The sequence below is a fragment of the Solea senegalensis genome, linkage group LG16 (genome assembly GCF_019176455.1).
Source record: "Solea senegalensis isolate Sse05_10M linkage group LG16, IFAPA_SoseM_1, whole genome shotgun sequence".
Taxonomy (NCBI): domain Eukaryota; kingdom Metazoa; phylum Chordata; class Actinopteri; order Pleuronectiformes; family Soleidae; genus Solea; species Solea senegalensis.
The window spans coordinates 5,785,735-5,813,444 of record NC_058036.1 but is presented as its reverse complement, the minus strand read 5'-3'; the positions used below and the strand labels follow the sequence as shown (position 1 = coordinate 5,813,444).

Genomic DNA, 27,710 nt, shown 5'->3' with positions numbered 1-27,710 from the left:
GAATGATCACCTATTCTTTTAAAGTCATTTAAGTAATTTTACAACTTACTCAACCTGTGCACAAATTTATGTTTAAAAGGAATAAACAATCTGTTCACAACCAGAGAGGATCAATATCGAAACGTGTTTAAAACTAAATATGTTATTGTTTATTTATTTGGTAAATAAACTGAATTCACCTTTTCATATCCACTTTTGGGTCGGCTCACTGGGCTTCTTCTCTGAGAAGTGAGAAAATAATCAAGCATAACATTCAACCAATAAAACAATTTTTTGAAATGCAAGTGAATTACTATAATTTGACATTTTAATCGAGAAATAATTAGTTTTTTTAACTATTAGTTAAAAAAAATAGTTTTTCTTAGTAATAGGAATAGTAATGATACCGTATACATGTTCAGGGTCGGTCTCTTGTGTCACGTACGATGTTTCGAGGCCAACGGTCAACGCACGGCGAAGTTACGGAGGCACTTCCTGTTTCGTGGCGAATTGGGGCTAAATTCAAAGAGGTCGACTTCCTGTTGAGTTGAGGCCGTGGTTACGGTTGACTTTTCTGTTCGGCAATTTCTGAAGCAGAGTCGTAGCGTTTGAATGGATCCATGTGATCTCCTCATCTCCCACTGATACACAAGTTACAAAATAGGCGATGACAGAATTGAAACAAGCTTTAATTGTGAAAGAGAAAACTCACAAGTTATATATATATATATGTACACACACATGCATGGTAAGAGATTTATAATAAGCACAAACAAACATCAGCACATGATTGACGCTCTGTGGGAATCGCACAGAGTCGAGGCAAAACAATACAGTGTGATGTGCAATGTAGAGGCTGCACAGAGGTCATGTGGTGTGTATATCCGGCAAGCTGCTCGGGTTCGAGGGCAGAGCATATTGAGGCGCCTGGGTGATGAAAGTCGCCGGGGAGAGCTCCTCTCTAATTCGGGAAGACAGTCATCATTATGCAACCGTCTTGATAAATCACTCGCAGGCACTCGTGTTCTCACAGCAAATGCATCTTCAGCTAAACATGGAATGTGGGACCAATAAATCTACAGAGGCCTCGTAATTGCAAGGATGAGGCACGACTTTTATTCCTGGACATTCCTTCAGTGTCTTACCCAGCAGCAGCATCACTGTCCATAGTCCTCTTCTCGTCGGAGGCAGACAAAGCCAGATGTCGGCCAACTTTCCTGTCGAGAAATTGCAGATAACGCAGTTGTGTGTGATTGTCAAGTATGGACAGATATTCAGTTTTATTATAGTATTTCTACGATGGCAACTTTCTATCAACCAAATATGAGTTTAAAAATGGATGGCATCTGGTTAATGTTCTACATGCGTATATGGTTTGGTTGTGTTTTTCCACAATGCCCTGCGTTGCAGTCCGGGCCAGAGTTCGAACAAACGAACTAGGGTGCAATTGAGAAGGGCTGGTGTGAATGCACCCTAAGACTTGGGACACACCGCTCAATAAAATGTTCCTTAAAGACAGATGTAAAAAGATGCAAATTAGTAACCATCTAGTACACAAATCTCACATTAATTGTCTTCAACTGAAGGCACTTCCTTTACAAATTAAAGTGCTGACAAAATAAAATATGTAAACGCATAATGCATCAGTCAAAATGGGTCAAACGTCACAAATGCTTTAACTTTGTCACTCATTCAGGGACCATAATTAACGCCAATTCATCTGTCCTCATGGTTCACATGTCCTCATCATTCAACCTGTCCTGATCGTTCACATGTCCTCATCATCTACTTGTCCTCATCGTTCACCTGTCCTCATCGCTCACCTGTCCACATCATTGACCTGTGCTCATCATTCAACCTGTCCTCATTTTCACTTGTCCTCATCACTCACCTGTCCTCATCGTTCACCTGTCCTCATCATTCACCTGTCCACATCACTCACCTTTCCTCATCATTCCCTGCCAAAGTTTCCAGTGCGTGAAATTTTTTTTTTACTCGGATGTGATTTAAGATGTAATGAGGTAAAAGTAAAATTGCACATTTTAAAAATGACTTTAAAAAATGAAAAAAGTACAAGCTCACAATAAAAACTACTCAATTATATTAACGTGAGTAAATGTAATTCATAACTCTCCACTTCTGTGGAACCTCTCTGACTGTGTGGCCTAAATTAGTAACCATGGTAACATTATTCACATGGCCTGTGTTGTTGTTTTTCTTCCTCCCCCAACTCGTTTTGTTTCCGGCACGTCCATGACATCACAATTCATTCTCGGGGTGAAGCACGGTGGAAATAAAATAAAAACACCACAGGGCAGACCTACCAATGGGAACAGTGTTTATCGCCTTTTTTTAGCGGCCTCACCCAGGTTTAAACATCCCGGGGCATACATGTTAATTTTTGTGTGAGAGACGCTGCTTTTTAGTCACGTCTTATAATAGAACCCGTTTCTGCACAGCAGCCAAATAAGATGACATCATCTCGGTTCATGAGGAGCCAAAGAGAGGCGGAATAATAATAACCCCATCAACGGCAAGAAAAATCACCAAAAGTTACACACTGCAGCTTTAAATACTCTACCTCGTAGGGAAAAGCCATGTTTCAGCGCGCTCTCCACTCACGCCTGCAGTCTGTCTAGAAAAGGGGTTTACGCGGGGTCAGCACAAGACAAGACGACTTGAATGCTCGACTTCCCCGAGTCGCCAAATGCTCTGCGTTATTCTGCCGGACGAGGTGCCAGACCACGGTTAACACGAATATACATCTCCTCTTGCCCGGCTATACCCCCATACGTCCAGATCCCCCGAACACTCCTCTCTGCAAATCATGTTACCAGCTGCTCTCCAACCACAAGAGCGTTCAAAGAACAAAATAAACTGCAAGTGCACGTGAAGGGGGGCCAATGGGCTGAGAGCAAATCGACGTGACCAGATGTTTGTTTCCAAGCACACGACTCTGTGGCTGGGCCTATTTTTACTATTGTGCCCAGACTCTTTCTTCATTCTTTTTAAGCAGCTGGATGGAAAAGAAAATTGGTTGAAAAACCTAACTGATGTTTTATGGTATCCTCTTCTGCCTAGAAAAATGGCTGTTTAAAACATTAAAAAGAGGGAGGAGTCACCATGAGTTCAGGCTGAACTGCAGCTCGGTGTCCCTGCACTTTGTTCTTCAGAGTTAATTGATGTGGAGGTTTCGGTTCACTTAAGGGGATTACACATGGATTTGAAAGTCTTACCTAAGTCAAATACGAACAATTATAACGTGAAAGTTTTTCATACCTTTCCCTCTGCCCGTTCATCTTAGCAAAGAGAAGCCTGAGCACTTGTTCCTTTTGCTCCCATGTGAGATCTGAGATTTCAACTTTGCTGCCTGGTTGGTGCGTCCTTAAAAAAAAAAGAAGAGGCGATTGTGTTAAAACTCATTTACATGTGCTGTCTTTCTAAAGAGGATTTACGTTTCTTCAAATGTTACCTTCCCAACATACACACACCAAAAGAATAAAGTGAATAATTGCAAACATTTATGCAAAAACAGGTTTTTATTCCTATTCTCACAGTGTCTATGGATAAAAATGGTCCTGTGCATCCATGAAATCAAAACTAAGGTAACTCTTGAGATATTGCCTAAGTCACAGAGGTGTTGGTAATAAATAGCTTTATACTTTTAAAGGTGGACCAAAAATGGGTTTGTGTGAATGGGATTTTTCTAACTTTAACCCTTTACTGGGCAAAGTAAACTATATTTGACATCCAAAAACCACGTTCTGACCCACAAAACCATGTGATCTTAGAAACACGTGGATTTCAACCAGTCAATCAGCACGAGATCCAGTCATTGTGATATATGACCCATCATCAGTGGAGGCCTTGTAACGTCAGTGCAGTTCCGAAAGGCAAAAGGTTTGGTCATATAGCTCGGTCTTCTCCTTCGTCTACAGTTAACATCTAAAACATGCAGGACTAGGGTCCCTGAGGACAGGATTGGGAAACACTGTTCTGTAATGTTCTAAAACAATGTTCCTTTCACCTTATTTGTGTTTTTTTGTATATTCTTACACTCTTTTTTTATTATGGACGGGCAAGGAAGCATATATGGTAAACTTTCTACATTTTCTACCATGTACCATGGGAACCATGGAGCTTTTAGGGAGCTGCAGGTGACTTGCCACGAGGGAGTAAAAATATCACAGAGCCTCACACAAAATTCATGGAAATCATGGGATGTGTGGACCTACCACGACGCCGCTGCCTCCATGTCTGAATAGACAGAGTTGCTGCTGTGGGGGCTTTGATGAAAGGTGCGGATGGGTGGGAACTTGAGCTTCCCCGCTGTGGCTTCTCTCAGCCTCCAGCGATAAGCCTGCAGAGCCTCCTTTCTGTAGCGCAGCCTGCTGTCCGCGATCTCCTGCCTCACCTGAGCCAGCGACTCGTGGAAGAACTGCTCCAGCTCCGTGCGCTGCTCGACAATCGTGCCCGCGAGCCGCTTGATGTGTCCCAGTTCTCTCTCGCGCATGTCGAGCACCTTCTGAAGCTTCTCCAGCTCCACCTGGCCGGCGTGAACTCGGACCATCGTCGTCTCCTTCTCCTTCTTCCCCTCCTGCTCGATCTCCTTTGCCTTTTGGTCCAGAGCCTGCTCCAGGGAGGCGACCTTTGCCCTCAGTTTGAAAAGCTCATCCTTTCGGGCCGCCATCTGAGCTGCGTTCTTCTTCACCGTCAACTCAAACGTGTTCTTAGTGAGAGGAGAGAAGGTTAGTTAAATACACTGTGAGTGACACTGAGCTGACTATTGAGGCCCTTTCATTTTCATGACAGTGTAGCCAAACGAGACAGATAATGATTTGTGTATGAGCCTCAGCCATTGAGTGAGTGGCCCAAACTTCAACAAGGTGGATTTGCTCCCTTGAATTACTGTCATCATTAGAGGTATGATTAATGTGCCCAATATTTATTTGTCTTGAGGAATCAGTGCCAGCAACCTGCAATGGAGAAGCCACTGGATTTGAACCCCGTACGCCAGTGGAAACTCACCACAACCACTGACCACTGAGAGGCTGGGTAGTAGTCAGGAGGTGGTGGGGGGGATAGTTAGGAGGACCACAAGCAAAATACACAAGGTCAGCACAAGTAAACAACACAAGGGAAAAACCACCTGGAATATATTCTGGACGGATGCGACGATGGAATTGAAATGATTGAAAATGACTTTATGGACATGAATGGTCTCTGTCCAAGGACTTCACTGTTTGTTTGCTCTCCTATGGTCCTCAAAAAGAACATACCTTGTCCAGTGCCAGCGAGGCATTTTGCTTCTCCAGAGAGTCGGTCCGTTTCTGCAGGCTCTGCGCCTCCTTGGTGTGATGCCTCAGTGCTTCATTGAGACGGACGTTCTCCTTGAACACCGAGTGTGAGGCGTCGTCCAACTGCCTGGACGGTTTACAGGACAAACACAGTCTCGGATTAAGAACACGCCAGTGTGTGGACACAGTTTGGGTTTATTTTAAACTGCACCTGTCATTCAACGTTAACTTAAACAGATGCATTATGACTGTCTAAGTTCTGTACTTTGGCGCTACTGACAGCTACTGTTTGCTGTTAGGTCTTACTTTTACGTGCACTCAGATTCCTCCTTCGTGTCTGCAGCGATTTATTTTCCTCCAGTGTCCTCTTACGCTGTGTTCACACCGAATGCAATTTGTCACGTCGCTCAGCGGCAATCGCATCTATCGTGTCACAAGACCATTTGTGTGCATTCACTCACATCAATTCCAGAAGTTAGTTATTTATCATGTCTGTGTATAGCACTTTCGTCAACGGTGTTGTCTTTAAAGTGCTTTATAAATAAAGTTGTATTGGATTGGATTGCAGTTTAAAGGTTGTATTTCCATGTTCTCTCGTCCATGACTCCGTGGCTGGAGTGAGTTGTGGTGAAGATTGCTTGCTGAGAACTCCAGCCACTGTTGCATTTAAAACACAAGAGAGTATAGTACACTATAAAAGCAGAGTGACGCCTCAGGGGCAGACTAAAATCTACTATGACTACCTAAAACCCAATTATAGTGTGAATAGGGCACCATCATGTAAAAAGGATATTCTGATGACTGTCACTCAAATAAGGTCAAACTCAAAGATGAAAAATTGTGACGTATGCAACATTTGTTTTCACAGCACTAAGGTTATTATAGTTAACGAAAAATAACGAAATAACGAAAAGTTAAATTGAAAAAAACATTTCCATTAACTGAAATAACAATAAATATGGAGGTTTGTTTTGTTTAAAAAAAATGTGCTTACGTTTTTCTCGGCCACCAATTTTGAAGTAATAATAATACTAATATGACACAATTTCGTTTTTATGACATAATACTCACAATGACCTTTTTGCATCTTGCAAACTAAAACTAATAAAAAGTAAACTAAAACAAGCTAATAACAACTAGCAAACCTGCTCTTAAGACTAACTAATTTTAAATAAAAACTAACACTAATGAAAAATCAAAAACTATTATCACCTTGCACAGCACTGGATATAACACAGATTGTGCTCTGTACAATCAAATCATCATCAAAATAACGTTTCAATGTAGTACTGCTAACTGCTAACTGGTTAGCATTGTAACCACAGGAAGAACAAGGGAAGAAAAAAGTACGGTTGACACTGGGGGTTTTTCAGCTCGTGAGAATAAAGCACTAAAGTTAAATGCTGACCTTGTGACACTTCTGCTCCACTGGCAACTTAACAACTGGTAATGCTAAAGCACCAACACCAGAAAAACCTTAAACAAATCCCCCTTTGAAATTAAACCAAATACTGACACTAAAGCGACTAAAAGGACCACACCAGTATCTATGTTGACGTTTTTATGAGCTGTAAAAAAAAATAACTAAACACAGCAGAGAGCGGAATATACATCCCATGGCCTCAAAAGTAATAAACAATGTTCCTTCACACACGCTTTCCTCTTTCTCCTCCCTGCAATATATTCTGGCGGGGCTGAGGATGTGATCATTGGCTTTGGTGATGTACACTGAACCAGCGAAAATAACATCAGTGCCAGTTATATATACATTTATATCAATAAACCGATTCTTTTTTTGGCACTCTGTGCACGTCAAAGTGCAGGTTAAAGAATAAAATGAGGTCGTGAAAGGTCAGTGCACTCACACGATGGCTTCATTGTGAGCCCGCTCCACCGCGTTGGCTATCGCTTGCTCAGCTTCCCTCTCCAAGTGAGCCTGCGGGAAAATTAGAAAGCTGCTTCACTCTTTCACCTGAACTCATCCATCCGTCTTCTACTGCTTTATCCTCCACATGAGGGTTGCAGGGGGCGCTTGTGCCAATCCCAGGTGACATAGGACACCCTGGACAGGGCCACATAGAGACAAACAACCGTCCACTCCCACACTCACACCTACGGTCAATTTAGAGCAGGGGTGTTAAACTCATTTTTGTTCAGGGGCCACATACAGCACAATTTGATCTCAAGGGGGCCGGACCAGTAAAAATAGTAAAATAATAGCATAATAACCTATGAACAACAAGAACCCCTTTGTTTTTTCTCCTTTGTTTTACATTTACTGAAGGATAATTTTACAAAACATGACATTTCTTGAGAAATATAAGTGCAATTTCAACAATATCATGCCTAAATTTACTATTTACACAGCACACTGGATCTATAAAGGCACAAACATTTAGTCACAGATATCGGGAAGGGATTTAGATTGTAATCGTAGTGTGAAATTTTAACAAATTGATCCTGTGGGCCGGATTGGACCCTCTGGCGGGCCGGTTCTGGCCCCCGGGCCGTATGTTTGACACCCCTGATTTAGAGTGTCCAATTTGCCTCGGCTGCATATTTTTGCACTACGGGTGGAAAACCCACACACACATATTTCATAATAATACTTCATATTCATGTCACCATGTCGTGAGATGTGAGTTTGCACCTGACGTTACCTTCTCTTTGAAGAACCTGTACTCCATTTTGTTGAGGTTCTCCCTGTGCTCCTTGTCAGCAGCAGCCATTCTTTCTTTAATCTACAGAATAAAAAGAGAGTCATGGTCGCTGAGTATTTTTTAAATGCTGTGACACACACACACAACCGCTATTTAATGCGGCCACATTGTGTCTTTCCCTCACGTCACTGAGCTCCTGCTCCATTTGGGCTTTCTTCTTCTGAAACTCCTCGATTTTCCTCATCCCACTCTGGATCATGTTGAAGTCACTGGACTTCTTTCTGAACAGCTCCTTCATCTCGTTGATTTGAAGCATGTAATCTTCAGCCTGTCGACACCAATCTTATGATTAGATCACAAAATAAAAACAAACATACACACCAAATACAGGGGCTTTATAGGTCACATATTCAGGCTTTAAAAAATTTTTTTTTTGGTCTTCTTATGTGCTGTTGAGTCAAAGCTATGACTAATTTAATGTATTAATGTAGCGATAATTGTGCAGAGGTTCGAAAATAGACCCGTTTTATCTTTTGTTTTGTTAACTTTGAACTGTGACGTATTTCCAAATTTCACAAATCCAATCCGATTTTAAACATTTTGAGTACTTTTTGCTCAGGTGTGTTTATATAGTTGGTGAATATAAGGCACTCTATATTGCACATTCTCAAATGGCATTGAGCACACTGTACAGGATTGGAAAAGGGGAAAAAAGTGTCTTAATCATAAGGAAAATATTCCTTATGTTGACAAAAATTACATTTATAAAGCTTAAATGAGACTAAGAGTTTAAAAAAGAGTTTGATTCATCCAGATTTGCAGCCATGTCACAGACCGTTTGAAAAGCAGGTGAGGATTGTTGAATCCCACAAGAAAGGGAGTTCCAGGGCTGCTTCCAAAATTCCCATGAACGCAGCTCGTGTGTTGGTCATAGAAGGGAAGTTTTTGTCCCGAGGTTCACATCGGCCACTCTCCTGTGAAGGCCAGCTGAAGTACAGATCAGTCAGGCTAAATGCCACAAGATGCTACTGCGGAGGAGCCAGGGCCGAGCAGAAATGTGACCAACTGACCAAAGTCATGAGAGACTAGCAAAACACGCACCCGCCACAAACATGTCCATGACTACTAAATGAGAGGTTATCGACCACCTGATTATAACGTTAGGCCTAATCGTTATTCTTCAGATATGCATTTGTCTCCAGTGACGAGCCACTCCGCTGCAGGATTGCGTCATGTGCAGTTTTGTTCTCTGTGAGCCGTCAAGTCGTGACTTTGAAGCCATTTTAAGTTTAGAGTCATCGTAAGTAAGTAACGTTTATTTATATGGCACTTAAAAAGTGCACAGCACAGTCATAAATAAAATACTACAGCAAGGAAAATAGGAACACATACTACGCACAGTTGTTGTCATAAACCAATTCAAATTAACCCTAAGTAAAAGCCTGTCTAAAAAGACAAGTTTCCATAAGTCCATACAGTGCAGGAGCAAGGGAAGTTTCCCCCAGTTTTTAAATGGGTACGAGGAATCATCAAGAGTCTTTGTTCTGATGACCTCAGGGAAGGAGATGATAAATGTAAGAGGCTAAAGCTAAAAAAATGAAATTGAAGTTGAATTCTAAAACATAATAATCTCCAACATTTAGCAGGGAAATGTGTCTGGTGACAGCGACAGCATTGCTAAAAGCCTGCAATCGCGATCGACCCGTTCAGTTATATTTGTCCAGTGTCTGTGTAAGACGGAGTCTGTGCTCTGGTCATGGAGGAAGTACTGAACAAAATCTTTTTAATGAACTGATTCTAATGATTCAGTTACACTGAAAACAACTGCTTTACAAGTCACTAGTCACTCGTTTGTGTGTATGTCGCTTATAAGACAAAGTCACGGCAGTTTCATGCAGCCGTGCTGTGATGACTCCGCCCATGTTGAGGAGGTACTATATTGTAATGGGAAAACCAACCATGTAGAGTCGAGGCAAGGTGACGCAGCACTATGTAGTGGACAAAAGCCACCTGTCTGACACAGTCACCAAAATGACTTTCAGCAGTGCTGTCGCTAAATACCCCAGACTCCTCTGTTACATATTGAGATTTTAGACACTTCTGTGCTAAATGTTGGAGATTAACGCACGTTTTGAGGATTTTTAAGTCTTTTTATTTGATCTTATTTCAGCTTACTTGTTCATCGTACTTACGACTAGCACTTTAGAGTTTGAAGCACTTACTTCATTTGTTCGTACCCAAATGTTGAAATGCACTTATTGTAAATCGCTTTGAGTAAAAGCGTCTGCTAAATGACATGTGATGTAATGTAATCTACAGTTCAGTGGCCGGCAGTCTGACAACATCACACATAGTATTGGCTCAGTTCGCTTGGAACCTCGTGAGAACAGGTGCTAAATATGTACCAGATCCTATTGCTAATGGAAAAGCAAAAACAAAAACAGTGCTGAGTCGAGCCGTGCCTGAACTGTGTAGTGGAAAAGCACCATGAGTGTTTCTGATGGAGCATTATCCATTAGCACAAGTCCATTTTTAAGATGAATCACTTTATCACCTCTCAGTAAGAAAGCTTCTGTGAACAACACGTCTGGAAGTCACATCACCGGAGTCGACCACAGGACAGTGTTTTTCCCCTCGGGGGACATGTGTGACCGTCACATGTCTAAAATAGTGATGTTTCAAGTCGGTCCAGACTGTGCCCTCTTGTTTCTTCATCAGCTGCTTATTGGACTCTTATTTTACCAGCATGAAGCAAGAAAGCTGGAAGATTGAAAACAGCTGCTCGAAAAAAGAAGAAGAAGCAAGTGGAGTTATTTTTTGCACCTTTTTCGTCCTCGTGGAGCCACTTGAAATGTGTCACGTCAGCTCGACAGCGCGATCTTAAGCACCAGCAGCGGTGGTCAGTGGGAATTAAAGTCAAAATGAGAGCGTATTACGTAACTCGACGTGGTGTATCAGCGTAAAGAGCTGTGTGACATGTGAGGTAGCTATACTTAACACATCTACAACGGCACTGTCTTTTCTCATTGCAAACAAACACTTTTCAATTACGTGTGTTTTTGTGTGTGTGGCCACTGACATGGATTAAAAATAACTTTAGACCATGTAACTTGGAATTTGAGGGCTTGTTTTCTTTTTTTTTTGCTTTTTTATACGGTTGCTTGTTTGGTTGTTGTTGTTTTCTTACATAATAAATGTGGACATAATTACACATGCAGGACAGCTGTTGAAACACAGCGCAGCACATTTCTTTTCAGACGCTGCAGGTCGGCGCCGTAAATCGCAGCGATACTGCGGACTATGAATAATACTGTGAACATGTTTGGTCGACCAAATGAAGGCGGCGTTTTCTTTTCTTGTGGCTACATTTCAGATTAACTCACCAGTTTGTTTTGCTCCTCACGTGCCTGGGCCTTTTGTCTTCTGAGGCTTTGCTGCAGCAAACTGATCTGTTGAAAATAGATAAAAAAAAAAAAACACCCAACAACCTGTCAGGCTGAGCACATTCCTCTTTGTCCACTCACAACAATATTTTCTTTATATTATCCAACTTTGCCGGAACTTATCCTGCTAGCACTCTCATTAAATGACAAAAACAGTGCTTTTTTTGTTTGTTTGTTTTTGTTTTCTGCATACCACAGGATCACAGAGGTGGGCGGGGACAAAAGGCATTTATATAATCACACTACTATACCGGGTTTTTGAAGTTAAATTTTCTTTTGAAACTTTTTGTGGAATTTTATTGCGTTTTCAGTCATACTTGTTTGCAACTGTCTCGCTTTACGACCACAACTTTGCCGTTACCCAGTGTTGTAACATAACGAAGTACAAATACTTTGTTTCTGCACATGGATTCATCATCAGATCAAATTCAAATCATTTGTCTCAGTGGACAAAGGTCGAGCGCTCAAACCAGTGGACTCCAAAATAAATGTACTGAATTATTCTGATTTGGGTGAACTGGCCCTTTAAGTATAAAATTCACAAATCTGTACTTTATTTTGTTATTTATAGTCCTAGCAACTTTTATGCCACTAGATTTCCTATATAAATTGTGTACATTTACTCCACTCCACTAGCTTTGTTACGCGTTACTACGGAATAAAATCAGAAGAAGAAGAGTTGGTTATGGTCTGTATTTATATAAAGCTTTTCTAGTCTTGTTGGGCTGCTTTACACTATAGTTTTAACCCATTCACGTGAATGGGTGTCTTGCTCAAGGACACATATACAACTCACCCTACCACTGAGCTACCATTGCTCAATCTTTACATTTTTAATACTTTTATTCTAAGACTTAAGTATATTTACTATCAGAAAATAACTTTTGATACTTAAGTACAGTAAATGTCACATACTTTAAGACATTTACTTAAGTATTATTATAAAAAAAGTGACTTCTGGTAAGATCCTTGTAATTTATACAAGACTGCTGTTACCTCCTTCTGTTCTGACATGTCACAGGCAACGTGAAAACAAAAACACTACTATACTGAGAAATATAGAGACAGTCCATGTGGAGCTTTGAATGTAACAGACATTTACTATAAACTATAGTATATAGCTATATACTATACTATATACCAGGGGTGTCAAACTTACTTTTGTTCAGGGGACACATCCAGCACAATTTGATCACAAGAGGGCTGGCCAGTAAAAATAATAACATAATAACCTACCAACAAGAAGAACTTTGAATTTATTTTACATTTACATTAATGAAGTATCTTTTTTACAAAACCTGACATTTCCTTAGAATAATAAGTGCAATTTCAACAACATTATGCCTCAGTTTACCATTTACACTTGCGCATTATAACCTACAGATCACAGTGGATCTATAAAGGCACAAACTTTTAGTTACAGATATTTGAAAGTGAAAAATATAGTATTTCACATTATGATTAGATTCTAATTAGATTGGCCCCTTTGTGGGGTCAGTTCTGGTCCGTGGGCCATACGTTTGACACCCCTGCTATATACTGTTGTATATTTAAAAGCAATGCATTACAGTTTCCATATGGTCAAGCTACTAAAGATCAGACCCTACCTGCTGCTCTCTGTCTGCGTCCCGTTTCTGCTGAAACGTCGACACGTCGATGGTTTCCTTCTCGGCTCGGTACAGCTGCGTGGTGAGCTCCTCGTTGACTCGCGCCAACTTACCACAGGTTTCCTGGCACTGCGAGAGTGACTGGTCTGTGACCTTTGACCTCAGCTCCCACAGGGCAGCAGTGGCCTTGGCCTTCTCCGTGTCCGACTCCTTGTCCACTTTTGACTCCTGCTTGCCATCTTTTTTCCCTTTCCTGAGAGAAAAAAGGTGTCAGTTGGTAGAGCAGGCACGCTGTAGGACAAAGGACCCATTATGTCAGTCCCCCCCCTTTCATGCTTCACTGTCCTGTCCATTAAACAACAACAAAAATATCTTTAAAAAGAGAAAAGTGCACACTCACCCTGCTTTAGCTCTCTTCACTTTTCCAACTTTTTTCTTTGGCATCTCAGGTGAAATTAGTTGAGTTGAGTTACACTGTGTAGACGGTGACGACAGCCGGCTCCTGTGCTCTCTGTGTTTGTGTCGCCTTATCGCCCTGGAGACGGTGCAGCCGAGGAAAGGTCACATTTCTTGTCCACACGACCGTCATCAACCTGTGGGGTTTTTAATTACACACAACCACCAATTCACTAGGTATTGTATAAAAGTTGCTATACATTTGTAATAATAATAATAATATGATGATGATGATTAATTTAGAAGACTAATCAATATGCACAGGTTCAGTTGTGTCAACTTCACCACTAAGAGAGATAACATTGACATAATAATCCAGGATTTTCTTTTTTTATCTGTGTCCAATTTAAGCAAAAGTCTTTCAGGCCTTTAGGTTAAATTCAATTCAATGCCCGACTATAGGAAGCAGTGCACGACTACACGTTTTCATAATCGATTAAGCTGTCGGTTATTTTCTCGAATAATCGAGTACTTGTTTGGTCCAGAAAATGTCAGAAAATATTGTTCAATGTTTCTCAAAACCAATCCTGGAAATGATTATGTTCTCAAACATTTTGTTTTGTCCACAAACCAAAAATATTTCTTTGTTAAAGGGAGCAAAAAAAACCTCTAAACTCTAGAAATATTCCCATTTAAGAAGCTGAGAAACCAGAAAATGTCTTTTAATTATTGAAAAACACTCAAAATCAAAACAGTTGACCATTCATTATGTACTCTATTAACACATACATGTGAATAAACACATGTATGTTTATTCCCTATCACTTACAAATAATCATTATTTTTCGACTTTCTCGCGATAACAGTGACTTGACGTTCACTTGAAATCAAGAGAAACTAAAATAAATGACACCTGTTTGTTACTACTGTAGCACTTGAACTGCAGAAAAAAGTGTTTAAAATTGATTGACTGATTCTTTAAATTAGGTCAATCCGCTGAGATCACTGTCTCTTATATTTTTCAAATACAGTTTGATTCACTACTATAGAATCCCAAGTAATACTATACACTAATGGGTGGTCTAGATGCACCCGCTACCCACAACAGTGAATTCCCAGGAATAGTGACAGTATTTACAATGGCAGCACATAAACAAAACAAAAAAAAAGGTAGCCTGCTGTCCTATATTGTCAAGGACTTGGACCTAATTGCAGGACTCGGGAGTGAAAAGTGAAAAATAAACAAACTTTTATTTTCAAAGTGCAACAAAAAAAAGCCACTCCTAAGAGGGAACACTAACAAAAAACAGCTAAAGCTAACAAACAAAAATCACTCTTTCGAGGGGAAAAACTACAAGAAAAAAACAAGGGCTTGACAGTAGTAGCAAACGAAAAGACAATAACTGAAATACTGATACTTCCTCACAAGACAAAGGCACGGGAGTTATGCTGGTTCACATGACGAGACGAACTGGCAACAAAGCGACACGCAGGTGGGAACAATCAGACAATCAGACTGGCCCGGAAACACAACGGGAAAGGGCAAGTTACCTGAAACGAGAGGAGACCTTTCAAAATAAAACCGGAACCACAAGACAACAACTAAACACCACCAGCTTTCTTGGTCATATATAAGTTATGTAAGACTCTAATACTCCATATTACAAAAAACTAAAACTAATAAAAAACACACAAAATAAGCATTTACAAAAAATTAAAAATAATCAAAATTAACTCATTTCAAAAACAAAAAGTCAAAACGAAATACGAACTAAAACGAATGAAACATCCAAAACTACTATCACCTTGCATGTGATTTAAATTGTTTGTGCACATCTGATATTTTAAATGCAATCAACACGAAAGCCTTTTCTGGACACGAAAGCGTGCGGGTTACATAAAACTCACCCAGAGTCATAGGAGGGCTTGCTCTCGTTTGGCGACCGAGCGCTCGTTAGAGGTTTGGGTTTTGTCAAACACAGGGGTAGAGATTGTGAGTGGACGAGGACAGGGTGCGTTCTGTATAAAAGAAAACGCAAGTCCAGGTCCCAACCTAGAAATCCAGTGCATGAGTAGAATCAATTTTAATGTCAAGTACAGGAAAATCAACAATTTGACAAAACATGAATCAGAATAAAGAGGAAACAATTCATCCCTAATATGAGGTTTGGAGTGTTTGCTTTTTGCAAATCTGTGTTTCAATCAGTCCACACATCACCGTGTCAGACCATGACACGCAGAAGATTGTCTGTTCCACTCGACAACCTCTGGACTGACACAGAACGGCTGTATTTGTCACTTTGTCTTGTAATTGCAGCGTTGTCATGTTGGGCTTCTATCTAACAGGATCTGTTTGCACATGATGTCCTCCCACACGATGACACGAGATACATTTGGCTCCCCGCGGCAGCATTGTCCGTGTTGTCCTGAAAAGAACTATGTGTTACTCGCTTGCCATCCCCCCGCAGCTGTTTTCTGCTGTAGTTATGGGAAAACCGCTGGGATCAGCGCGCGTTGGCTTACATGTTCGAAGGAGCCCGTCCAACAGAAACAATGTAAAGTTAGCCCAGGTCGTAATTCAAGCGCAAAACCACGGGGTTCTCGCCATCATCTTGTTTCGGCTCTCCGAGGGAGTCGGAGAGAGAGTCCCGCTGCGGATTATTCGTCGAACAAACGAGGAGATGTAGCAAAAGTGTTGGGTGTAGCTACTGTAAACTGACGCATATAGGGGCGCTCTCCGCTCTGGCATCATGAACAGAGTTTGAAGACTAAATTTAAAGGTAATTACTATGACAGTGAGAAGAGAAAACTGAAATAACCCCGAGCTTTTCAAAGCTGTCATTATCACTGGAATTGTAATGACAAGGTTTAGGCCTCTTCAATGGACTTTTTGGGGTAGGACACCCACAAACATGGCATTCCTGAGGGTAACATTGCAGCATATTAATGATATATTGCGCAGTGTAGATTACAAAGCTGGGGTCCTTTCTCATGCTTTACGGTTTCAGTTAACTTGAAGCAAAATACCAAACCTTGTCCCGAAACTAGCTCTTGTTTTAAACATTATGCTTGTAATGTGCTGTGTCATGTTGCAGAGAGACAGTTTACATGCAGCGACATCCGAAACACGAGCCGGGGAACATATTCGTCCTGTCCCTGTCGATTTGTTTAGTCTGCTGTCGATTTATTCCAAATAAATATATTTCTTTAAATCTTTTAAATTCATGCCTTTGCACTTTGGGAGATCCCATTGCATCACATCGCCATGGCGAAATAAAGTGGGCGTCGTCGTTTCCACCTAAAACATGATTCATGCGCCAAATACCTCGTGGTGGTTTTTGCCGTTGCCTAAACACAGAACCCTGAAAATCCATTGTAATTGCTAGATTCACCACAAAAAGGTGTCTGAACACTAATGATGGGAAAACGGCTAAAAACCTTTGCCAGAATCTGAGCACAGATATCTTGGATTTTCCTTTGAGACATGATTCAACGCGCGTCCCCAGGACATCCATGGGCAGTGCGAGGTCCTGCACATGTATGCTTTGATAGGGGCGAAAGACCATTCTGGTGAGCCACAGGGTTGAAAAAAGTAGCCACAGTATTTAGAAAAAAGGAAGGAGGAAAGAAAGTCCAATATTTTTAGTCCAAATTACAGTGTTGGAACAGTACTTTGCACTGTCGAGTGTCCTGGGAGTGGAGTGGCATGATGGGTGAATGCTGGTGCCAAGCCCCACCCTCCCCACATTGTCCTCTCTGTGGACTTCCTGCACTCTGCCGTGCCCATCTGCAGGACCTCTGCCCTGTCCTTACCCTTCTGGCCTGAGCCGTCACGACAGCTCGGTTTCAGCCTCGGTCGCCCGGCGTCGTGGGCTGGGACGGGGGGTCAGTTCGCCAGTGCCTGCCTGCTTCACACGGCTGTCATCTCTCTGTGGATGAAAAAGTGGGTGAAAAATATCACAGGCCGGTACAAATCTCTTGCATGGTTGTCTGTCGTGAGCCTCCACTGCTGCTGCTGCTGCTGCTGCTGCTGTTGCATCCTGCAGACCAAAGCCACTCACTCAGGGAAAACATTAAGCGATACACTGGCTGCATCACGGGCTTATGATGTCGTGCTATTCAGCCCCAGAGAAACCGGCCACTCATGCTTTTCATGCATTCTCTCGTGAAACGTGCCTCGCTGCCCAACTATTTTTCCCTTGGAAAGCCTGTGGTTAACACAGGGATGAGTGGGAGTGAGATGATTGCAAACATTCTTCCCCTTCATGCCAGCTGGAGTGCAGGTCACATTTGCATTTTTACGGCTGGCGAAAGCTGCTGCCGTGGATTTAATGTGGTGATTATTGGTGGATCGTTGTGCGGAGAGGAGGAGGAGGAGGAGGAGGAGGAGGAGGTGGTTGTGTAATTGTGAATACTTTCCTCCTTCTCCCCAGCACACTCCATCCTGGAACCTTCTCAGATGCCGCTCACCATCACCGCCCCATGCCAGCCTGAAAACCTGGAGTGACCACATCCATGTGTGGTCATCTAACCTGTTCACAAAGCCTGGCACTATGTCAATTACTCCATTTTTTCCCCCTTCAACTAAGTTTGGGCACTTTAAAAGTTTATAATACTACAAAATAATCACAATAATTATTATAATTTTCTTGTTTTTATCGCTTGGTGTACAAATTCCTCAGTATATGATTAGGGCCAAGGAGGACAATCTTCTTGTATGTTTAGATTGTATAAAGGGCGTTTTGTGTGTCTAATTGTGTCACATAATGAACTGTATTCATGTCTTTGTTATCAACTCGTGTGCTTTGTGTGCCAGTGAAGCAGCAACGGCAAATAAGGCACAAGGAAAATGTGTCTAACAATAAAGCGATTTGATCTCGTTATCGGGGATTTTATTGGTGTCTTTTTCCATCCCTAACTTGACGAGACTGAAAACACCTATTACTGCTGGTTTTGATTCCTCCTCCAGATCTTTATGTTTGAGAGTTTCTCTCTCTCCTTCCTGTCCTTCACTTCTCTGCTGATACTGACTATCTTCTTCAATAACACAAAGAAGAGACATGGAACAACTCAAATGCACTTGTGGCTAAGAAAAAAAAAAAAAGGCTTGTTGCTACTCAAACAGTATTCATTCATGTTAAAAACTCTATAAATGTGCTATAATTTTTTTGCTAAGTAGACAACAAGTCTTCTAATTCAAGTGGAGGCCAGGAATCCTGAGTCAAGTTGCGACAAGTCAAGTTAAATACACCCATAAAAAACCTATTTTAAAAAGCGTTTCTTTTGAATTTCTCCGCCGTGAGCCGTTCATAACCACTCATTTTGACTTCTCCATAAACCCCATATTCTCCTCTCTGTCCTGACGGGGTTATTTGGCTCCAGAATAACCAGTAAAGATGAGTCGGGGAAAAAAAACACACAGCCTAAAATAATTCTCCTCCTCCTCCTCCTCCTCCTCCTCTTGGAAAGAAAGAAAGAAGTTGGTAGTGTAGTCAGGTAGTCTCCAGCTCTGCTCCCAGCAGGAGGAGGGGGAGTTGAGTTGGGATGGACCTCCACAGGATTGGTGGAAGGCTGTGGATGGTGTGGCCCCATGCCAAGCCCTTATGTCTTTATATAGTGTAAAGAGATGACCGGACAGTCCTGAGTGTGCACTCTGCCTCTCTCCATCTCCTCTCTCCTTCCAGCATCCACCAGGGCTTCTCCTCCTCTTCTCTCCATCTGTCTCCTCTCCAGCCCGGTTGTGAAAACCATGTCCACGCCGCGCCTGCTCCTCACTTTATCCCTGTGGCTTCTGGCCGGGAGCCTCATCCCAGCTGCGGAGGCGACCTATTACCGGCACCACCGCTACGTGCCACACTTCTACCGCTACCGGGAGCACCCCGGCAACGGCAACGGTAACGGCAACGGCAACGCCAACACGGAGAACCTGCTCCCGGAGGTCTCCAACCGGGTGCCCGCAGCCGCGCCGCAGCCGCGCGCTCCCGCCTACCCGCACGTGCCCGAGGTCTTCCACCCGGCACCTGAGGTCCTCCACCCCTTACCAGAGGCGTTCCACCCGGTGCCAGAGGTGGTGCACCCTGCGCCCGAGCCCTACCACCCACCTGTGGAGGTTTACCGGTCGGTGCCCGAAGCCTCCACCCCCGTGAGCCGGGTTTTCTACGGGGTCATGTTTGACGCAGGCAGCACAGGCACCAGGATCCACATCTATAAGTTCATCCAGAAAGACCCTGGTGAGTGCATCATTCCTCCTCCTCCCTCCTCCTCCTCCTCCTTCTCTCTCTCTAAACCAGTAGTAAGAGAAGGGAATTGTGCACGTGCTGCAGCTGCAGAGTCTCAACTCCTTCTTGCCTGCAGAACAATTACATTTTTTGAAAGACATAAAAAAAGAAGTGCAAATCCATAAAAGTGAATATAAATGCATGTAAAAAAAAAAGTGTTTTATTTAAGGCATAACGGTAGTAAAGGTGGGAGGGTTTGCATGTGACTGTGTGGTGTAAGGAAGGACCAACATGTACCGACATGGAAGAAAAACGTTAACCCAGGGTGTATATTTAATTTGACTGAGTTGTGCTGGGAGAAGCAGACTTTTAAATGTGCAGGTAAACTGTGCTGCCAAGTCTAAATGCAATGAATAATAAAAGAATGAAAGTCTGTACTTACCTTGTAATATTCCCTTATAATCATTTGCTTTATGTTCCGTCTGTATATCTTTCTTTTTCTTTTTTGTTTTTTAGTTGAGCTGCCGGTTCTGGACAATGAAATGTACCACGCGGTGAAACCCGGACTCTCTGCGTATAAGGATAACCCTGAAGAGGTATGTGTTAGGACCTAAAATTAACAATTTTTCAGTAACAAACAGTGTCTGTTACAACACTGTTATTATTATTACTATTATTATTATAATTCATTGTCATATGAGGGAGTTGCTGACTGTTTGTGAAACACCAAAACCACCGGGTTCTTTGGTGGGTTGGGTTCATGTGATGTAAACACGGCGTAATTACAAACACAGCTCCTGCCAACTCCTGTCTGCTCAATCACTAAAAAATTAACTTCTGCTCTATTGTTAATCTCTCTCTCTCTCTGTCCTCTTTCCTGCAGGGTGGCAACACTATCCGCCAGCTGCTGAAGATTGCCAAGAAGACGATCCCGGAGGAAGAGTGGAGCAGGACGCCCGTGGTGCTGAAGGCCACCGCCGGTCTGCGTCTGCTTCCCGAGGAGAAGGCCAGCGCACTTCTGAAGGAGGTGAGGCACGTCGTTTTTTTTCTGCCTCTGCCCTCAGACAGTTTGGCACAGACACCACCCGTCCCGCCGAGGAGCGGGATGAGAAACCACTAAGTGCTTACAAGTGTCTCTGCAAAAAAAAAAAAAGAAATAAGAAGAAATTGCAGCAAGTCTGCCCTTTTTGGTGACTATCGTGTTGCAAAAAAACAAAAAACAGCTGTTGTGGGGTTATGTGGAGTAACCATATTTGTCATTTCAACTATTAAATCCAGGCTACTGTTCCAGCCATGCCTGTGGTCGAGTTATCTGTCACTCTAATGCAGAACAGGCGCTGTTTGTCTCCCACAGTCTGGGGTGCACAGACAGTGCAGCACAGTATTTGACTGACTACAGTTCAGCTCAGTTCAAGTCTAATGAAACGACGACAATGACACGTGTGCTCCACAGGTACAAGAGGTGTTTGAGGAGTCTCCTTTCTACGTGGCGGACAACAGCGTTTCCATCATGAACGGGATGAATGAAGGTAGGTCATCTTCTTAAAATGCCGTGCTATGAAACGCCAATCTCAAAAAAACATGTTGTGACATTGTCAATTTGACAAATAAATACACCCAAAAGTCGAGTGTGATCCTTCACGTGACTCAACCTCACTGTGTTATGTATCATCATCCTCTTTGTGGCATCCATTGTCCTCACTTTATGAGTGCAGTAACCAAACATCTGGGACAGCTGTAATTATCTGGGCTGTTCTGCATAAGTACATGTTGATAGACTCAATGTTGAGAAACTTGAGGATGACAAAAAAAAAAAAAATCACCTCTCGTGTATTAGCGTGAACGCCTGAGTGGTAAACCTCAGTGGAGGTTGTCTTAGTCACTTCTCAGGTCTGCACTAACATGTGTCATCCCGTGTGCTGCTTTCAGGAGTCCTCGCCTGGGTCACGGTGAACTTCCTCACAGGTAAGACGTCGCTCGTGTTTTGCTATGCTGGTGTTTGTGGTTTGAGTGGCTCATAGCTGAGGCTGCAGTGTACACAGAGCTCTGCCCGGTGAAAGACTCTTGTCTCCCTGTCTGAGCTTGAATCACTGGCCTCACTCAGGTTACAAAAACATGCAGTATTTCCACACACACAGCTACGATAGCAACTGATTTATTTTAAACAACAGCCTTAAGCTTCAAACCAGCGAGGTATTTTCCCTCTTGTGTGTTGGAACGAATTACAACCTAAAATTGGAGATTAAAAACACAGCTGTGTTTTGTGTTTTTTTTTTTGCTGATTTTCCAGTGGGATTAGTTTAACACTTATGCGCTTATTCCCTGCAGGTCACTTGTACTCCAGCACGAGGAGGACAGTGGGGATCCTGGATTTGGGTGGGGGATCCACACAAATCACGTTCCTTCCCAAGTCAAAGGTGAGTTTAAATTAGTCAAATTATGTCAAAAAACACCAAAAAAACTAAGAAAATAAACCCGCGATTTAATACTTGTTGTCTATCCAACAGAAAACTATTGAATCTGCACCCAACAGTTACATTGCCAAATTCAACCTGTACAACAATACATACCAGCTCTACACACACAGGTATAAAATCCACTCATTTATATTCTTTAGATTCAAATACACTCATCTACCTAACATCGCAATTAAAACAATATTCCTCTGTCACCATAGTTACCTTGGAAACGGACTGTATGCAGCTCGACTGGCAACTCTTGGAGCACTAGGAGCTGATGGTAGAGTTTCTAGCACCTTCTCTCACCTCTCACTCTTTCATACATGTAGTCACTGGACGGTGGAAAAGCACACCTTTTTTCCTTTTTCTGTTTTGCTTTCTCAAGGTCTAGACTGGAAAGTCTTCAGAAGTTCGTGCCTCCCGAAAAAGTTCAGTGAAGATGTGAGCTTCGGAGGAACCACCTACAAAGTTAGCGGGATTCCAGACGGTGAGATAAAAGCACTCTGAGGTTTTGATTGCCTTCCCAGTGCCTTGGACTCGGCAGTGCGTGCATTCCTCTCCTAACTCTGGTACACAATAGCGTACAGTATAATACATTCTCCCATGAGAACATTCATCCGCTGAAGTTTCTGTACCCTTGGCGCCAAATGCATGTTTTGTCATCCGCTCTCTCTCTGTTGCTCCCGCTTGAACAATTATATTGTAGTCAACCTTGTATTTAAACGAAAAGAAAACTGTCAGTTAAGTTCACAAATAAGGCAGTCACTCCCATACCACAGTCAAGTAGCCAAAAGATGCTGGGCTGTCCCTGAGTTGTGTGTGTGTGTGTGTGTGTGTGTGTGTAACGAGCGGCTTGATCTGGACCGCTCACAATTATGTGGTAAAAATAGACAGCCCAACAGGGCCGCGCTAACCGTCGCTCTTGTCAGCACATGGTTTTGCTGGCACAACTCTACCCACCATACCCACGGTGCTGTGTGACACTTGTCCTTCTGGGGCTTCCCTGCTGTATTATTCTGGCGAACCCCCCAGCTTCAACCCTAGGCTGACCCTAAGCTGAGCTCATTCCAGAGCTGCATTCCATACCTCGCCGCGTCCACGCACCTTGCACTCGCTCTACTCTACGTGTGTTTAATTCTTCCAATCGTCTCCCTTGTCTTTCTCCAGGCTACGCAGGCTACAAGCTGTGCTACTATGAGGTGATGAGGGTCATTAAAGGCAAAGTGCACCAGCCTTACGAGGTGAAGGGCAGCAGCATCTTCTACGCCTTCTCGTATTACTTCGACCGAGCCGTGGAGTCCGGCCTCATTGGTAAGTGGGCGCATGCTAATGCTAATATTTGTCTATTGCTGCGCAAAGATTGGAATTCAAATTGCACGTTTCGTCTTATCCTGCATAGATCCCACTCGAGGAGGCGCGATTGAAGTTAGGGATTTCAAGAAGAGAGCCAAAGAAGGTAAGAGTTATGCTAATTTCTCTACGGGTGAATAAACCAGCTTAGGAAATCTTAACAGTTATATTAATATCCATCATGCAACCAACAAGACTTCATGCAAAACAGTCACTCACGCCCAGAACATTTGGTATCGCGGTGGCAAACTGGCACAGCTGGTGCCGTCAAAGGGCAAATTTATTACAACAGTAAAATGTAACCGATTATTTGCGAAAATGTGTCATGGACGTGGATAAATAAGACAAATGCAGTTTATTATGGGGATAAATATATGTTGACACGACTATAAAAAGTGTTTCTGTGTGTTCAAAGCAAAGCAATGCCACGCTCTACGGCTCGTTTCAAAGTGAGGACCAGATTTATAGCGAGTAGAGTAAAGAATGAGTCGGTGTGTTATATAAGGCTGTTTGTGTTGTGAGAACACGGTCACATGGTCTGGCCAAGGCTGACCTGGCACCTTAGCGGAAGATGTCTGTCTCTGTCTGTCTGTCTGGCCCAGGCAGGAGGGCACCTGACAAATACACACACATTCTCGCACAGACATAATAACCCTTTTACCTAAACTCAGTTCTAACCCTAACCCTAAAACTAGGACTTAAAACCCCTTAAAAAGCCCTAGAGGACTAGAGTTAATGTCCTCACTCCCTATGGTGTATGTGTTTGGTCCTCACACAGATACACATACAAGAACACATACACAGACAAACTTGTTTTATATCTTAGTGAGGACACATCATTACCTTAACCATCACAACTAAGTGCCTAACCCTAAAGGCTTAACCCTGAAAAATCCCTTTAAAGTTGTGGGGCCCAGACAAAAATGTCCCCACAAAGATAGGTTTGCACATTTGGACCTCACAAATACATGAATACAAGTACTCACACACACATAGACGTAATGCATCCCCAAGCCCCTTACCTTGACCCTAAGCATCACAATTGAGTGCCTAACCTTAACCCTCAAACCAAAAGCCCTTTACAGATGTAAGGACCAGCCAAAAAGTCCTCACACACATATTTCTCACAAAGCCACAGATACAAGAACACACACACACACACACAGAGTTTACTACTGTTTACCACCACAACCTATCCTTGTGCTGACCCTCAGCCATTCTCCTCACACCTCCCTGTTTATGCAGCCAAACAAAACAGAAAGTTTAAATCTTCACCCAAAGAATACACAGTATTCTTTTTACTAAATTGCAGAGATAGAGGTGTTATTTGACCATGAGACAGTGGACCTAAAATATACATGTCTCATTCCAACAACAACAAAGGGAGTTGGGATTGGAAAAAACGTAAATAAAGTGGACAAAAAGTCGAGGTCACTTCCTTCAAAGACAATAAAAGCCCTGCACTGTTTACTGTGTTTCTGTCGAATTGTATGAGTAAAAGACCTAAAAAAAAACAAAAAAAACTGGTCAGATTTGGTCAAATTCGACAAACAAACACAGCAGCATCGTAATGATATCCTTCATTTGACCGAGTGGGAAACAAAATGGGTGAAACAGCCCTTTCATCATGTCGCACAGAGGTTAGAGAAGGTGTTTTGTTTTGATGCAACATTTCATCAACTGCATCTGAAACATTTGGCCTTTTTTGTGTGTGTGTGTGTGTGCAGTGTGCAACAAAATGACCAAATACCGTGCGATCAGCCCCTTCCTTTGCATGGACATGACATACATCACCTGTCTGCTGAAGGAGGGCTTCGGCTTCAAGGACAACACCGTGCTGCAGGTGAGAAACTCAAGAGCTGTAATGGAAAGCAAAGCAAAATCAATGCAACACTATCTGTGTGACAGTGCTCGTAATTGTTTTGTGGTTATAATGAAGCTCCTCCCTCCCTCCGCCCCACTCTGTTTAACAGCTTGCCAAGAAGGTGAACAACGTAGAGACGAGCTGGGCCCTGGGGGCAACGTTTGACTACTTCAGAAACCTCAACATCCACTGAGGACGGCTCGCTCTCGCTTGAAGCCGGCACTGAGAGGGACAAGTCTGTCACTGTGGGGCTTTCCTTCCTCCAACCACCCTCCATAAAAGACACAGCCAGTCCCACTGATCTTCCTCACCCACTGTGCCCTCCCCCCTCCCTGAACCTCAGCAGCCCGCGAACGCTCCGGGAACTGCTGAGAGAAACAAACACAAAAAAAAATCACTATATTTTTTTAAGGCCAGCTATTTCTACTGTACGTTCAGCTCATGACTGGAGGGCTGACTTTATTTTTATAAAACGTTTACATTTTTGATTCCTTATGGGTGTCTGATCGCAGATGTGTATGTGCAAGTGTGTGTCGAGTGTAGTTTAGAGACAATCAGTCGACCGCTGGTCCTGATGCACACTGTGCAGGACAGTGTAAAGCCCGTAAGAGACGAGTTGCTGGAAGTGCAACCATTCTAAATGTTTTTAAATCTGTCTTTTTTTTTATTATTCTTGCAGTAAATTATCGTACAGGACACTAACCCACGTGACCCTCCGGCCTTCTTTTGACACGTCAGACTTCATTGGAGATCGAGCAGATGAAAACCGCACAGCTTTTTCAACCTTGCACATAACACTTTACCTGCAGATACTGTAGCTGAGACATGGTCAGATTCCTTGATGTCGACTTAAGATTTGTACATATGCATCGTTATTAGTGTTGCGTTCATCACGACTCGGGGGGGGGGACGAAGGGGAGACTGCGTTGCTTTTACAAGCACGAGGATAATTCCCGTGTTTTAAAAGGTCAGCCATTATTGTTTGTTTCGTCTGGAGTGAAAAAGGCCTGATCAGGCACGATGAAATTGCAGGCTCCCTTGGGTCTGACCTGTATTTTAGACGAGCTAAAGAAAAACCTCTCATCACGGGCAGTAAGTGCATCCACCAACGTAATTAACAGCCATTAAAAGACAACAAAAATGTAAACAGAAATCACACACTAAGAAGGTTGAAACCCATGACTCCACTCGTTGCTGAAACCCATTAGTAATACTGTATTCTGTTTGTCAATTTCTCGTGAACTGTATAAATATTTAATTAACTGAAAGTTTATCTAATGTATTTTAATTATCATTCATTCAAATATTAACTCCTGGACTTTCTGTGCTAGCGACGCCACCTCTGTTGTCCTTTCAGTATTCAAACATGCCCAATAACTACTGTTGTATATATATAAACCTCTGTTAGTGAAAAAATACTTTGACGGGAACTGCGTTTTACATTTCAAGACCTTTATGCCGCGCACCTGCTCCGAACTGTTCATCAGTATGAATAACCTGATGAATGACAATTATGTAAATTGTTGTTTTTAACTCAGTCCAGTGGAATAATTGTATACTATACATGTATGTTTTAATAAAAGGTGAAAAATGTGCTTTTGTGTGTGGTTGAGCTTTTTTACACTTAAACCTATTATTCAACCTTTTTTAAATGAGCAACTTACATTCCTAAGCACAGACCTAACAACTTAGTTTAAGGCAAGCTGAAACTGGCAAATCACAAAGGCCTCTGTGTAACCCTGGCACCATCATTTGTCTACAGTGTTCCTCATTATATCTTTGTTGAAGCAAACCGAACTGGGGCAAAGGACCGATAACTGGACTACGCAGTCCTCCACAAGGTCGACTCTCGGTATCAGCAGAGGAAGGCGCCAGGCACCTTGACCTGATGCCTCCCTCTCCTCCTCTCGTACAGTCTAGTTTCCTCGATCTAAGAATGATATCTATCGAGAAGATGGATGATCTTCTACTGCCAAACCCACCTTGACATAGGCCACACAGAAACAAATACACTCACACCTCACATCAATTTAGAGCGTCCAATTTGCCTAATCCCCTAATCTGCATGTGGGACTGTGGGAGGAAAACCAGAGAAAACCCACGCTCACAGGAGGAGAATATGCACACTCCATTCCTTGTTCCAAATGGGTTGCAAACCTGGGTCTTAAGAGCTAACGACTACACCAAGCGTGTGGCCCTCTAGGAATGATTTGATAATTCAGAATTGCAAAGGGATTTTAGTATAAAATTAACCCTTTAACACCCAAGACAAACGTTTTTTTTTTGCGAATATTAACCATAGAAGGGCCAGAAAATACATATTCAAAACAACATTTGTTTGAGTTTTTGTCTCAATGTCAAAAATATGGAAACTTTGTACAGACCTTTTTCCTGATTCGCCGGCTTCACATGTTGATTTTGATGTGCAACTTCTCAG

The 27,710-nt window shown here is 42.5% G+C and overlaps 2 protein-coding genes across 6 annotated transcripts; one reads left to right on the top strand and one right to left on the bottom strand.

The window, feature by feature from the left end:
- Positions 1 to 199: 199 nt before the first annotated feature.
- On the bottom strand, positions 200 to 27,686 carry si:ch211-163l21.10 (basal body-orientation factor 1). 5 transcript variants are annotated; one of them, XR_006361945.1, is made up of 19 exons: positions 27,658 to 27,686; positions 25,204 to 25,268; positions 22,282 to 22,770; positions 19,484 to 20,736; positions 17,196 to 17,311; positions 15,291 to 15,435; positions 14,809 to 14,933; positions 13,387 to 13,579; positions 12,987 to 13,239; positions 11,320 to 11,385; positions 8,121 to 8,264; positions 7,937 to 8,017; positions 7,142 to 7,212; positions 5,259 to 5,403; positions 4,215 to 4,708; positions 3,259 to 3,363; positions 1,125 to 1,196; positions 387 to 620; positions 200 to 221 (listed from the first exon to the last, which is right to left on the bottom strand). XR_006361945.1 is itself a non-coding variant. In XM_044047106.1 (18 exons), the coding sequence occupies exons 8-18, from the start codon at positions 13,428 to 13,430 to the stop codon at positions 847 to 849; spliced, it is 1,569 nt and encodes a 522-aa protein (XP_043903041.1). In that variant the 5' UTR covers positions 13,431 to 13,579; positions 14,809 to 14,933; positions 15,291 to 15,435; positions 17,196 to 17,311; positions 19,484 to 20,736; positions 22,282 to 22,770; positions 25,204 to 25,268; positions 27,658 to 27,686; the 3' UTR covers positions 651 to 846. The 5 variants fall into 5 exon arrangements, 4 of the variants coding, with proteins under 4 accessions (XP_043903041.1, XP_043903043.1, XP_043903042.1 ...); XM_044047106.1 differs by lacking the exons at positions 200 to 221; positions 387 to 620 and adding an exon at positions 651 to 940; XM_044047108.1 differs by lacking the exons at positions 200 to 221; positions 387 to 620; positions 17,196 to 17,311 and adding an exon at positions 651 to 940.
- On the top strand, positions 19,100 to 26,866 carry entpd5a (ectonucleoside triphosphate diphosphohydrolase 5a). The gene is made up of 13 exons (XM_044047110.1): positions 19,100 to 19,612; positions 20,117 to 20,196; positions 20,484 to 20,627; positions 21,054 to 21,129; positions 21,530 to 21,565; positions 21,929 to 22,017; positions 22,108 to 22,187; positions 22,278 to 22,339; positions 22,445 to 22,546; positions 23,227 to 23,370; positions 23,459 to 23,515; positions 25,137 to 25,252; positions 25,383 to 26,866. Exons 1-13 carry the CDS (start codon positions 19,132 to 19,134, stop codon positions 25,464 to 25,466), a joined length of 1,551 nt encoding a protein of 516 aa, XP_043903045.1. The 5' UTR covers positions 19,100 to 19,131; the 3' UTR covers positions 25,467 to 26,866.
- Positions 27,687 to 27,710: the final 24 nt, after the last annotated feature.